General features: G+C 54.0%; 1 protein-coding gene across 7 annotated transcripts in view; it reads left to right on the forward strand.

Moving 5' to 3' along the window:
- SCN5A (sodium voltage-gated channel alpha subunit 5) overlaps nucleotides 1-13150 on the forward strand; it is a gene marked incomplete at its 5' end in the record, with an annotated part of 79129 nt that overhangs the window by 45460 nt on the left and 20519 nt on the right. For 3 of the 7 annotated variants that reach the window (XM_080673329.1, XM_080673330.1, XM_080673327.1), the window contains 4 exons: nucleotides 3145-3582; nucleotides 5026-5187; nucleotides 7721-7841; nucleotides 8623-8777. In XM_080673329.1, coding sequence (XP_080529455.1) covers nucleotides 3145-3582; nucleotides 5026-5187; nucleotides 7721-7841; nucleotides 8623-8777 — 876 coding nt within the window. The remainder of the gene's footprint in view (nucleotides 1-3144; nucleotides 3583-5025; nucleotides 5188-7720; nucleotides 7842-8622; nucleotides 8778-13150) is intronic. The other 4 variants (XM_080673331.1, XM_080673328.1, XM_080673332.1 and 1 more) reach the window with 2 other exon arrangements.

Genomic DNA, 13150 nt, shown 5'->3' on the forward strand with positions numbered 1-13150 from the left:
TCATTTTACCTTCATTAATTTACTTACTTATCTATCTAATATTTTATTAGTCATTCACTGGCAATGATTTATCGCATGGTTTTTCAATTCAACTTAAACATTTGCTGAACCCCTGTTGCATGCAAAATATTTTGCCAGAGGCTAATGGATATACAGAGGTGAATGTGGCCCTGACATTACTCATAACTTGAGAGAGTCAGGAGGTGAGGAGTTCAAAAGGGCATGAAATTAGAACTTTTAAATTAGTCAGAATGATCAGAGCCATTAAGGGGGAGCTTATTGGTGCTGATCCCCTCCAGCTGGAAATCAAGGAAAGCTTCCTGGAGGAGTGTTTAGAGCTGACCTGATAGACATGTAATGCTAGAGAGGAAAGGAGCAGGGTGAGCAAAACACAGGTGCCAGCAGGTGGTGGTCCAGGTAAGGTGGGCCCGTGGGAGCCTTGTATGTCTCCCTGGGTAGCTGTGGTAGGAGTTCCTGCTGTCCTATCATGAGGGATCCAGACCTTTGCTACCGTGACCACCTGTCTGTCAAGGGCAAGTGCATCCTGCCTTGTGTGTTTACAGTATGGGGAATCCCGGAGTTGAGAGACATCAAAATCTAAATGCCAAAGAAGGGGCCTTTGGAAGAGTCAGGGCTGAGGCAAGTCAGTCGTTCAGTGTCCTCTGTGGACATGGAGCCCCCTTCCTGGGTACACGGGTGGCCCACACACGCTCAGACATCACCCCCGCATGGTCTGGCTCCCGAGGGCATGGGCAGCCCAGGCTCACGTCAGTTCATAGAGAGGTTTTAGGTGGCGGGAGTACTGTGAGCTGCAGATTCTAGTGTCCTTCCTCAAATTGGTCTGTTTTCTCCCCCCGTGTGCCTTCAGGAGGCCAGGGCAGGCCCCGGCTGAGATGGGGTCAGCCTCCTGCAGGCCCCAGGGTGGAGGAGCCCAGAGAGGAAGCGGGCTTGGGTGCACAGAGCTACTGGAACTCAGCCCTTTGGCCGGCCTCACAACCCTCCTCCCATCTCCTTAAACGGGCGGACTCCATGTGTTCCAAGGAGGGCGCCCGTACAGAGCTCTCAGAAAGGGACCAGCCTGAGCTGCCCTCAGACACACAGCCCTGCCATTTCCAAGCGGATCTGTCTGGGGATGAGAAGATTAGAGGTTGCTGGGGAGGGAAGCTAACAGCCCACGCAGGCGTCCCCCCCCCCCCACCCCCGCCCTGGCTGCCTCAGGAATTGGGCTGCTGCTGGGCGTGGGAGGAAGCAATTGCCATTAGAATGGGAAGTGATGATCAGGCAGGAGCTGGGGAGCAGCAGCGTGATTGACAGGGAAAGCACTGGAAGGAGACAAACTTCTGAAGCTGCCGACAAGGGAGGCCCTAGTGTCCTGTGTGGGTGGACGAACGAGGCTACCCAGGCGCCCCCTGCCTGCCCTGCCCTGCCCCCAGCCTGGGCTCCAGACACCTGGAGGTCAGGGGTGGTGGGCCGGGCGTGAGTTAGGGCTGTGTGAGAGGATCCAGGGTGGGCAACAGGAACGGAGCAGGCCAGGCCAGAGGTCTGTGTAGACAGCAGCTCTGAATCACATCCCAGGCCTCACCCCCTCAAAGGCTACAGGTGTCAAAAGTGATCATTTCTCCATAGAGATAGGATCCGGAAGTCCTACTTCGTAACCCTCCCGTGCTGTCCATGTGAGTGTGTGTTGCTCTTTTTAAAAAAAGGCCAGTCTCTGAGGGCTGGCGCTCCAACCTTCCGTCAGAGTCTCATTCCCAGCTTGCTGACAGGTGTGTCTGCGGGGCTTGTGAGAAGCCAGAGCAGGGGCTCAGAGTGTGAACTGTGCACCCGCCTTCACACAACACCCTGCTGTACGGGCCCCCATCCAACTGAACTCCCTTCTGGGGGGACACCAAGCCCAGTGTGGGGAGGTGTGTCTCTGGCCTGTTGGCCTGCTGACGCTCCGAGCTGAGTCTGGCCTACGTGGGGGAAGGAGCCCAGCACCAGCTTCATTTAACCTTTAGGAAACTGGGAAATGGGCCTGTGCCCAGCCCCTGGCCACTCAGCAAACGTTTTCTTTCGTAGCAAAAGCTAAAAATTCACATTTGCAAGCAAACATCTCGCTTGCAGGATGGTTTTACACCAAGCAGTAATCCCGACCATGCAAACACAGGACATGCCAACCTCCCTTAGGGCTCAAGTCCTTAATCCCTACATTTTAAATTGTATCTTTACTGTTAAAAGTATAACCGATGTCCCCCTCTTTCCCCACTGACCCCCTCCACCCTGCTAATACATAATTTAAGGAGCATGCCTTCGAGCACCTCTGAGACCTTGGCCCCTTCCCTGACTCCCTGCAGCACAGTGGGCCTTGGAGCCAGGGCTGGCCCCTGGCACCAACCCCAGGTCCCTTCACCCCATCCCATTGTCTGCTCCCACACACAGCACCCATCCCAGGACCCCTCACCACCTAGACACAACCCCGTCTCAGTAGCCTGACCCGGACGCTGCTACCTGGGGTCTTGTCCTGCCATTGTCCCCTTCTCTACTCAGTGCCCCCGGGGCCCCACCTGGGAAGCGTGGTCACACCCGGGGACACAGGTGGAGGGTGCTCCATAGCAGGAGCCCCAGGTGTTTGAGTGGTGAGTGGCCTCGGCGGGGGAGGCGGGGGGCGGAATGCGGAGACACGTCACTACCCCTCCCTCCTTCAGCAATGGATGCCCAGGCCCCTCCCTAGAAACGCCCCAACCTCTCTGTGTGGGATTCTGTCTTGTCCCCGGTGGCCCCAGATTGGATCCCACTTCCCAGAAGCAGCCCTACGCTCCCCCGAGGCAGCTGCCGACAAGGGAGGCCTGGGCTTTGACATGGACCCATGCTTCTCCCAGGGAACCTGGGCCAAGACGCAAGAGACCTAGGTCTGTGCAACCTCAGCTCCCACGTATCTGAGACCTTGGGAGGGAGGGTTAGAATGTGTCTTTCCTCTCATAGCCAAACTGTGTTCAAGAGAATGGGGGTTAGGATCAGGGCCCGGGACCCAGGTTTTGACCCAGAGCTGTTGGCCTTTGGCGGTCCTTAAGGTCCCTGGGCCTCAGTTTCCCCATCCTGGACCCAAGGCGGAACACCTGGCCCGGCGCCTGCCTCAGTGAGCCCGGCGTATGGTCTCCCCAGGTCCTGAACCTCTTCCTGGCGCTGCTGCTCAGCTCCTTCAGCGCAGACAACCTCACGGCGCCAGACGAGGACGGGGAGATGAACAACCTGCAGCTGGCCCTGGCCCGGATCCAGCGGGGCCTGCGCTTCCTCAAGCGGACCACCTGGGACTTCTGCTGTGGGCTCCGGCAGCGGCGGCTCCCGAAGCCTGCCCTTGCCCCCCGGGGCCAGCTGCCCAGCTGCATTGCCACCTCCAGCTCCCCGCCACCCGCAGAGCTAGAGAAGGCGCCTCCGGCCCGCAAGGAGACACGGTTCGAGGAAGGCAAGCGGCCAGGCCAGGGCACCCCGGGGGATCCGGAGCCCGTGTGTGTGCCCATTGCTGTGGCTGAGTCAGACACGGATGACCAAGAGGAGGACGAGGAGGATAGCCTGGGCACCGAGGAGGAGTCCAGCAAGCAGGTGAGTCCCCACCCGACCACCTCTCCCCGGCTCAGATGCAGCACCTACTTACATAGGGGCCCAGGGCTCTGCTGCCAGGGCAACCAGCCTCACTCTGAGCCGCTGCCACTGCCCCTGCCAGCCTGCCCCAGCCGGGCTGGGCGGTGGTAGAAGACAGGGTGTCCCCCAACAGCGTGCCCCATAGAGGGGAGCTGAGACCAGCTCTCAACCCTCTCCCCCGCCCAGCCCAGCAGGGGATCTTGGCAGGGGTTGCTGTCCATGGTTTATCCCCTGGCTGGTCATGGGCAGCTGTTTGTACAGGAAGGGAAACTGAGGCACGGCACGAGAGAGAGACTAGCTAGGAGTTCCTCATGCCTCCGGGACAGAGCCAGGACCCCGGGCCCTGCCCCCACTCTGACCACTGTCCCCCCCAGGGACTTCCCAGGCCAATGTCTTGATGGGAAAAGAGTGCATCTCCTGACCTCCCACTGCCCCTTCCCCTCCTCCCAGGCCCAGGGCTAATTCTGAGATTTAAAAATAAGCATCCCGAAGATGGCAGGTGTCAGAGACGGCACTATCTTATCTCCCAACCTGTTATTTTTAACACTTAGGGCCAGAGTCTGGACAAAAGAGCAGTGCCCCCCACTGCTCCCTCGGCTTTCCCGTGGCCCGAGCCAGGCTCACATGGCCTCGTCTTGTGTTGGGTCTTTAGGTCCAGGAAGGCGGACGGGCTCTCTCTGTTTAGTTGGGCCCATCCTGGCCGCTTCCTCTGGGCCTGCGCCGGGTGGGTCTGGCCTGAAGAGCAGCTGCTTTCCCGCGTGGAATTTGATCTGAGACTTCAGACTTGGTTCCACAGCCCCCTGGCTCCCTGTGGTCCAAGGCCAGCTTCAGCCCATCCAGTCAGGCCCGGGACATGGTGTCCGCAGGGGGGAGGGATGCTCACAGCCTCCAGTGATCTCCGGGATGCTCCCAGCGCAGGAGTGGAAGTCCCACTGCCTGCCCCTCCTTGTCCCTCTCCTTTGCTTCTCTTGAGCCCGTGGGGTCTGGCTCCCTGGGGCGTGTGTGTGTGCGTGTGTGTGCATGCGTGTGCGGGTGCGTGTGCATGTGTGTATGTGTGCATGCGTGTGTATGTGTGTGTGTGCGTGTGCATGTGTGTGTGCGCGTGCGTGCAAGCTGGGGTGCCATAGGAACTCACAGGAAAAGTCATCGTGTCCTTCCAAAGTGGAGGTGCCGCATATGGAAGCTGGGCATGGCGGCCCAGCTGCACCCTGCCAGGGAGTGGGAGAGGGCTACCGGCCCTTTACCTGGACCTACGGGGAGCCCCCAGCCACCTGCTCAGGGCTTCCAAGGGCGGGTCCTCAGTGGATGAGGCCCCTGAGGAGGGCAGGAGGCATGGGCGGGGCCTGAGGCAGATCGGGGCCCTGGAGCTTAGGGCCGGGAGCTCATGGGCGGAGGTCTCTTCAGCAGGAACCCCAGCCTGTGTTCAGTGGCCCAGAGGCCCTTCCGGAGCCCGGGGCCTGGAGCCAGGTGTCAGAGACCGCCTCCTCCGAGGCCGAGGCCAGTGCGGCCCAGGCGGACTGGCGGCAGCAGCGGAAAGCGGAGCCCCGGGCCCCAGGGTGCCGCGAGGTAACGCACACCTGTGCCCCTGAAGCCAGTGGGGTGCTGCCTCTCGGGCTGGAGCCTGCATGGGCTGGTGGGACCCACAGCAGCGGTCACGGGCCGTGTGGAAGACCATCTGCAGAGGGGATCACGGGCAGCCCTGTCCACAGGGTGGGATGGCGTGGGGCCCGGAGCCACGGGGAAATTCTAGAAGCTGCCATCCCAGGACCGCAATGCAGGACTAACCCCGAACCCCCGTGTGTTCACCCCTCCTCACTCGGTCCCTGTGCTTTGGTCCCATTTGGCCACCGCATGTCCTGTGAGGGGCCCCACCCAGGGGACTTCGGGGAGCTCTGAAAACAAGTGCCTCGCTCCTTGGCGCACCGGCCACCAGCTGCTTCTCATGGGGCTAAAGCAGAGGCCGCACATGGGAGGCCTGGGGAGGGTTTTGTTCTGACGACAAAACGGGTTTTAATCTGAATTGGCCACCAACATTTCAAACCCGGGAGCTTTTATGGAAAAAATCTGCATTTCTGGCTTCTCTTGAAAAATCGTTGCAAGAGCCGCCCTGCTGGAGGCAAGCGGTCACGGCGCCCGGGGGTGGAGCTCTGGCTCCCTTTAATTACCTGCCTGGCCCCATGCACATCTGCGCTAACAGACTGTGGCCCTGCTAACCACCACCCCCTCCCCCCACACTCATGCCAAACACCATGGAAGGGGGAGGTCACGTGTTGAGAGACCCTGCTGGGGGCCATTGGCCTGCAGCCTGACCTCAGGCCTCAGGCCAGCAGTTGAGACCTGCTCCAAGGGGACGTTTCTCCTTTGCCTTGTCCACGGCATGGGATGGGCCTAAGGGAAGCTTTGCCATCAAGGCCAGTTGGGGAGCAGGAGGGCCTGGTGGGGCCATCCCCCTGACAGCAGCAGAAGGCACCTGCGAACAGGAAGACACGGAGGGACAGACAGTCGTGGGGAGTAGGGCTTTCCTGCTGGACTGTGGACCTTGGAATGGGCTTTGTGGCTTCTTCCTCTCTCTAAATCAGTTCATATTGGACCTCGTAAGGGGGAGAGTGAGGTGGGCAGGGGCTTTCCTGGGAGAAGGACCCCGTCCTGTCATTGGATCTTGAGAACTCGGCCTCCCTGGTGACAAGCCCGAGCAGGGGAAGACCCCCGGCTGTGCCTTTCCCAGCTCAGCGTCCAAAACCGAGCTGGGAGGAGAGGGATGGCCCTGCTGGCAGCGGGGACCACAAAGGCAGCGCCTCGCCCTGGGGCATGGCTCCACCCTGCCCCGAGGAGCGGCTCTCCATTCCCACCAGCGCTCGCCCATGGCAGCCTAAATGTTAAAGCTAAAGGTTAGGGCTGAGGACTTGGAGACACCAGCGGAGTTAGTCCCGGAAGGAGGAGACGGGAAGGCCGTTGGAGGGGCAGAGGCACCAGATCTCGGACCGGCACATCTCTGCCTGGGCCTGAGCCTGAGCCATAAGGCGGCCGCCGAGCTGAGGATTTAGACGTGATCTGAAGCCAATGGAGGCTCCCCTTCCTTCCAGAAGCCCTGCCCGGCCTCCCTGTCCTTAGGGTGGGCTCCTGGAGGCAGAGCCTGCGACAGGCTCCCAGTGCCAAGGACCTACCGAGGGAGCGCTCTCAGGAGACACCCACAGCAAGAGAGAAGCAGGATGAGGCAGAGGCGTGGTGGGCCATGGTCGCTGGATTCTGGCCTCAGCGCGCTTCCCTCCCTCTCCGTCCATCACACTGGCGTTCATGGCAACCCCGAGCAATTCCCAGAGATGGCAGCTCCCGGGCTAAAGGCAGTTTTCTGGAGATGGAGCCAGGCTGCAGCCGGTGCTCACAGCGGCTGGGATGGGTGCTCACAGCAGCTGGGCTGGGTGCACTGGCCTACAGGAGGGGAACTGGGCAGAGCGCCACAGTGGCCCCGACAGCCAGCACTCACACGTGACACCCACACGCAGACACGCACAGGGCCCACCGCGTGCGCACCCCTCTCTATAATCAGGTGAAGCGAGGGCACGGCCCAGCACCTTCCCGCTCTTACTCCAGCCTCGGCGCCTCACGCCAGCACCCACACGAATTGGGGGGAAGCAGGGGTGGGTTGCCGGCCTGTTCTCTGCATGTCTGACCTTGTGCTTACGTGTGCCCAGGATGCTGGTTCTGACTCTGTTCTGGGTGTGGCATGCCTGTGTCCTCTGTGTGTGCCCACGTGCCAGTGTGTTTTCGTGTTGCCACCCCATGTCTGTTTCGTTCCCAGCTGGACTGATGCTTTATCCCCATATTTTCCCAGATGCCTTCGCATCCCCGCAGCCCTGCCCTAGACCCCAGCAGACCAGAACCACAGACCCAGAAGCCCCGAGGTCCAGCCTCAGCTCAGCCCTGACTGGCCCTAGGTGACCTCTGGGGCAGGTTCTCATCATCCCGGGCTCAGGTTCCCCGGGAGGGCAATGGATAGCAGTGTGGGCCCCTCCCCCCCAGGAGCCCCAGACTCCCCAGGCTCTGGGCTGGAGGCTGCTGCGTGGCCCACACTCATGTCCTTGCCCACCCTGCCCCACAGACCCACGAGGACAGTTACTCCGAGGGGAGCACAGCAGACATGACCAACACCGCTGACCTCCTGGAGCAGATCCCTGACCTCGGCGAGGACCTCAAGGACCCGGAGGACTGCTTCACCGAAGGTCCTTCCCTGGGTGGCCCTTTGCCCCAGCCTCAGCCCTGCCTGGAGGGGCCGGAGGACCAGCAGCTCCTTGGGGCCCGGGGCCATATTACACCCCACCCTGGCCCGGCTGCCTCCCCTCCCTCCCCCATTCATCACGGCTGCACCAAGGACTGGTGCCCCTGCGTTTGTGGGGTGGTAGCATGACTGTACGTGCCCACAGCGGCAGGGGCTGGGTCTGATTCCCCGCTGTCCCCTCAGGCCTTGGCATGGTGACTGGCGTCTGTAGCTCTCATAGTGAATTGGTGGTGTATTTGGAGGGCAGCTGGGGATACAACGAGGGATTGTCCTCCACGTGGCACCTCATTTGGGGCTGCCAGTCAAGGGCCCATTCTTCCCAAGGCTCAGAAATTGCAAACATGGAGAAGGCCCAAGGACAGAGCAGCCCAGGGAATTCTGGAACATTCTGGCAGGAGGAGGGTTTCCCAGATGAGCAGAGGACAAGATGGAGCCCACCCAGCCCCAGCCTTGCCCCTGCCCACACCTGCCAGGCCCTTCCTCCGCTCCCTGGGTGCCTGGTCCATACGGCCGTTCCGCAGAGTGCCTGCTGAGCGTGGGCTGTGGCAGACAGCACCCACAGCCCTCCCTCCCCCCTGTGGCCCCGCCCCCCATGTTGCCCTGCTCATCACCCACCATGGTAATCTCTGTCTCTCAGTCATTCCTTCAAGCACCAAGCTTTCTGCCATCAGACACGGGCATTCACAGCCGCGGGCCTGGGCCTGACCCCTCTCGCTCCCCCACAGGCTGTGTCCGGCGCTGTCCCTGCTGCACTGTGGACACCACGCAGGCCCCAGGGAAGGTCTGGTGGCGACTGCGCAAGACCTGCTACCGCATCGTGGAGCACAGCTGGTTCGAGACCTTCATCATCTTCATGATCCTGCTCAGCAGTGGAGCTCTGGTACCCTCCAGGGGACGCAGGGCTGGGCAGGGAGGGGGGCGGGGAAGGGCAGGGTGGGAAAGGAAGTCGCCCGCTGGAAAGCTGGGTCAGGAACGGGGGCAGAACCTCTGCTGAAAATGTACTCTCCCAGGGCCCCAGATCAGGAATCGGCTCGCAAACTCTCAACACCTGGGAGCACAGATGGAGGTCCTGGCAGGAAGGGCTCAGCAGCAGTCATCGGCCCAGGCCCCCTTGTTTCATGAAAGGGTAGTGATTTGCCCCAGATCACAGTGCATAGCTGGTATAGGTCACAGGTCACTGGCCTCACACACCTGAGCTCTGGTGACACTCTCCCCCCCCACCCCCCAACCACCACCACTGTGCACGGCTTCAGGCGCTCCCTCAGGCGGGTCCGATGCAACTCATGATTCTGGCTGAGACTGCAGTGGTGGCTCCACCTACACCAGGGCTGGAGACCACACTGTGTAGTTCACACATGTTTACATTTCATCCCACACCAAGCTTTCGTAGAAACATTCAGTAGCTCGCCCAAGGCCCCACCGCCCACAAGCAGCAGGTGTGGCATTTGAACCCAGACAGTCAGAGTCCAGAGTCCTCTGTCCTGACCTTCCATTGGTTCAGTAGGTCTTTTCCAAGCTCTCCTCTGTCTGCTTCTGTGAGCCAGGGAGAGCCTCAGGGCATTCCCTATCTAATTGGGGAAACCAGACTGAGCAGGTTTGAGAGAGTCAGAGATCAGTTCAAGAGAGTTGAGCAAAATTGAGTAGATGACTCAGGGTGATGGGAGGTCAGGGGGAACTGGAGCAATCAGGAAGGCTTCCTGGAGGAAGCAGATGGAACTGGACTGTGGAGGACAGGGAGGTTTATTGAGCCCTAGAGAAGCAGGGATACCATCTGGCTCCCAAGCACCCAACTCTGATCTCTCAGATCCCTTATTAGAAGAAAGGGGACAGCCCTAGAGAGGGCTCTAGAAGGTGCTGTTGAGCAGGGAGAGGGATGATCAGGACGGCAGAAGGAACAGAACCTTTCCTGACCCAGAGGGAGCGAGCACCTGATGTTGTTGGGGGTGAGCAGCTAACGGGGAATGCTTGGGACTACAGCGTGGGAAAGGGTCACTTTGATCTAAGACTCTGTGCCTCCAGCCTGTGATGCCCGCTGTGGGCAGGCCATGAGGCGGCACGGTGGCTGTCACTTCTCACCGCTGAGCCTCCCACTCCACCCTGACGGCCCCGCTCCCGTCCCGGAGTTGGCCCAGACCCAGGACTTGCAGACTCTGCTGTTTTACCGTTGGCAGCTAGAGCGAATCTCTGCAGACTTCAGAGAAGGATGACTTGACAATATGTTAACAAGTTTTGTTTTTAAACAACACAAACAAGGGCAGCCAGAGCCACTTAGTCTGGGCTGTGGAGGGAAAACTCAGCCTGGCATAAGTGAGGAGGAGGTTTGGCAAGCCAAGATGCATCTAATCAGGGTAGACAGCCAAGCAGTGTTAAAAAAATGTCAATGATGTATTGAGAAAAGAAGTCTCAGTGTGTTATTTGAAGTTATAAACTTGTTTAACAGAAAGCAGACTATATATCCCTTCCAAATTGCTGAAAGAAAACATAGATCTTACAGTAAAAGATAGAAAAAAAAATAAGCAACAAGGAAGCATTAAATCAGAAAACAGAAAATAATATGGCAGAGGCAAGATCAAGCATGTGTTTTAATAATAAATGTAACTGGATAAAATTCATCTTTTAAAAGAAAAGGACTCTGAATGGATTTTTTTTAAAAAGCTTCAGCTATTACTCTCAAATGACAGTCCTGGAACACTGTGACTCAGAAATATTAAAAGTGAAATAATAAGGTATTTCAGGCAAATGCAAACAATGACAACAAAAACCAGAGTGCTTTTGTTTGTTAATATTAAACAAGGTTGAGTTCAAGGTAAAAAGCTTGAGATATAAAACAAAGCGGTCCCCACCTATATTAAAAATATAACTATTATGAATATATTTTCTTGGGATTGTATAGCACTTAATATAAAGCAAAATAATTGTTGGCGGCGGGGGAGGGTCGGAATAGCAATAGTGCAATAGGATGGGAGATTTTGCCACATTCCTATTCTTTTTTTTTAAGGGAGCCCAAGGTGAATGATGAGAAACTAAGAGAGAACTTCACATTTTTAGATTTCTTATTAATTTTTAGAGAGAGGAAGGGAGAGGGGAAGAGAAACATCAACGTGAGAGTGAAACATCAATTGGCTGCCTCGTACACTCCTCCTCCTGGGATCAAGCCTGTAACCCAGGCATGTGCCCTGGCCAGGAATCAAACCATCATCCTTTGATGAACAGAACAACACCCAACAAACTGAGCCACACCAGCCAGGGCTCCTATTATTGACAAATCAAAGAGAAAGAACAAGACAATAGGAAATCTAAAATATACACTGAGTGGCCAGATTATTATGATCTCTGAATGCATAATAATCTGGCCACTCAGTGTATATCCTATACAATAAAAGGCTAATATGCAAATTGTCCCCTCAACCAGGAGTTTGACCAGCAGGCAGGCTGGCCAACCACCCATGTCCCCTCCCCCTGGCCAGGCTGGCCGGACCACACCCATGCACGAATTCATGCACTAGGCCTCTAATATATTTTCACTGAGTGGCCAGATTATTATGCGTTCAGAGATCATAATAATCTGGCCACTCAGTATATATGTGTGTGTGTGTATATATATATATATATATTTACTAAATTTGATCTAACCTAATAATAATAGCTAACACTTAAATAGTGAGTCAGACTCTGTTATAAACATGTTACAAACATTAATTCATTTAATTCTCACCATAGGTGTTATTAAGCCCATCTTACAGATAAGGAAACTGCTAGATAGAGCAAAAATAGAAAGATTAAAAACAAACCCTTAGAAATGTAAAGGTCATTTTAAAAGAAACCTTGGGGTAAACAAAAACTATTTTGCTGGTAGATTCATGGGTGTTAATTACATTAAAAACTAGGCAAATAAATAAAATAGACTATACATGGACCAGAGATGACAGTGTGCTATAAATCACACATTGTGACTCCACCAGTTATGTCCACCTGAAATCTAGAAAAATAAGAAGTGAAAAATAGAGGAAGAAAAAGAAAAACTGTGACGGGGCTGGGTGGGGAGGGAGACTACAAAATAAGAACATTGATAATATTGCAGGTGAGATTCAGCCAAAGCTGTAATACAAATAAAATTCAGAGACTTAAACAATTTTGTTATTCAGCAGAAAGAAAGTAAACTAATTACTTAACTCAATAAATTAGAAATATAATAACAAAGTAATCTTAAGAAAAGCAAAGGAAGTAATTAATAAAATAAAGACATAAATTAATGAATTAGCAAATAAATAGTAAAACTGATAAAATTTCAGAGTAAAACAAACAAATAGGAAACCTCACATCTCCAAGAGTGGAATCTTTCACATTCTCAAGGAAGAAAATAATTCCAGTCCTATTTAAAATATGCTAGTATATGAAAACAAATTTCATAAAATTCTTCTTATGAAAGCTAAATAATGCTGATTTTTAACAGCCTAAGCATACCAAAAGGAAAATTATAGACCAGTTTTCATATTCCATACTTATAGTGATGCAAAAATCTTAAAATATATGCAAATAGGATCCAGCAGTATATTTAAAAGATTAAGTATATCATAGATATATATCAAAATGATGCCACATTAGAAAATCTATTTATACAATTAGGACAAAGATAAGAAATTATCTCAACAAATTCCTGATTTTTAAAACTGTCAAGAACAGAAATAAAATATATTTCCTTAATTTAGCGAAAAACACTCTCAAATTAACTTCTGTCATCATCATTAGTAGTAAAACACTTGAACATTTTTATTAAAGTCAGAAATAAGAAAAGTGATTATTTAATTACTTTTTAGTTGTTGTTCATTACTTAATAGTAATCTTGAAGTACTAGCCCGTGCAAATAGTGAGGAAAATTAAGCATACAGTAAAAATAAATAGAAATATATCATTACTTTTAGATAATGATTGCCTAGAAAAATGCTAAAACTTATTAAAAGCATTATATGGCCAATCATAAAATATAAAAAAAATTGTTGTTATTGTCGTTTGATACTAACAGAAACCTTTTAGTCACAGGTAAAATTTCTCAAATATTCCTAACATGCCAGGCATTGTAAACAAAATAACTTGGAATAAATATAACATAATATGTATACTGGTAAGAGGCACATGAAGAAAACTTCAAAACTTTGCTAAGGAATGTGGAAGGAGACAAATAGGTAAATATGCTATAAATATATGCTAGTGTTGGGTAGGAAGGCTGTGTATTAGTTCTTAAAACAGTTAATA

Source organism: Plecotus auritus (assembly GCF_963455305.1).
Source record: "Plecotus auritus genome assembly, chromosome: 6".
In the NCBI taxonomy this organism is placed as follows: Eukaryota; Metazoa; Chordata; class Mammalia; order Chiroptera; family Vespertilionidae; genus Plecotus; species Plecotus auritus.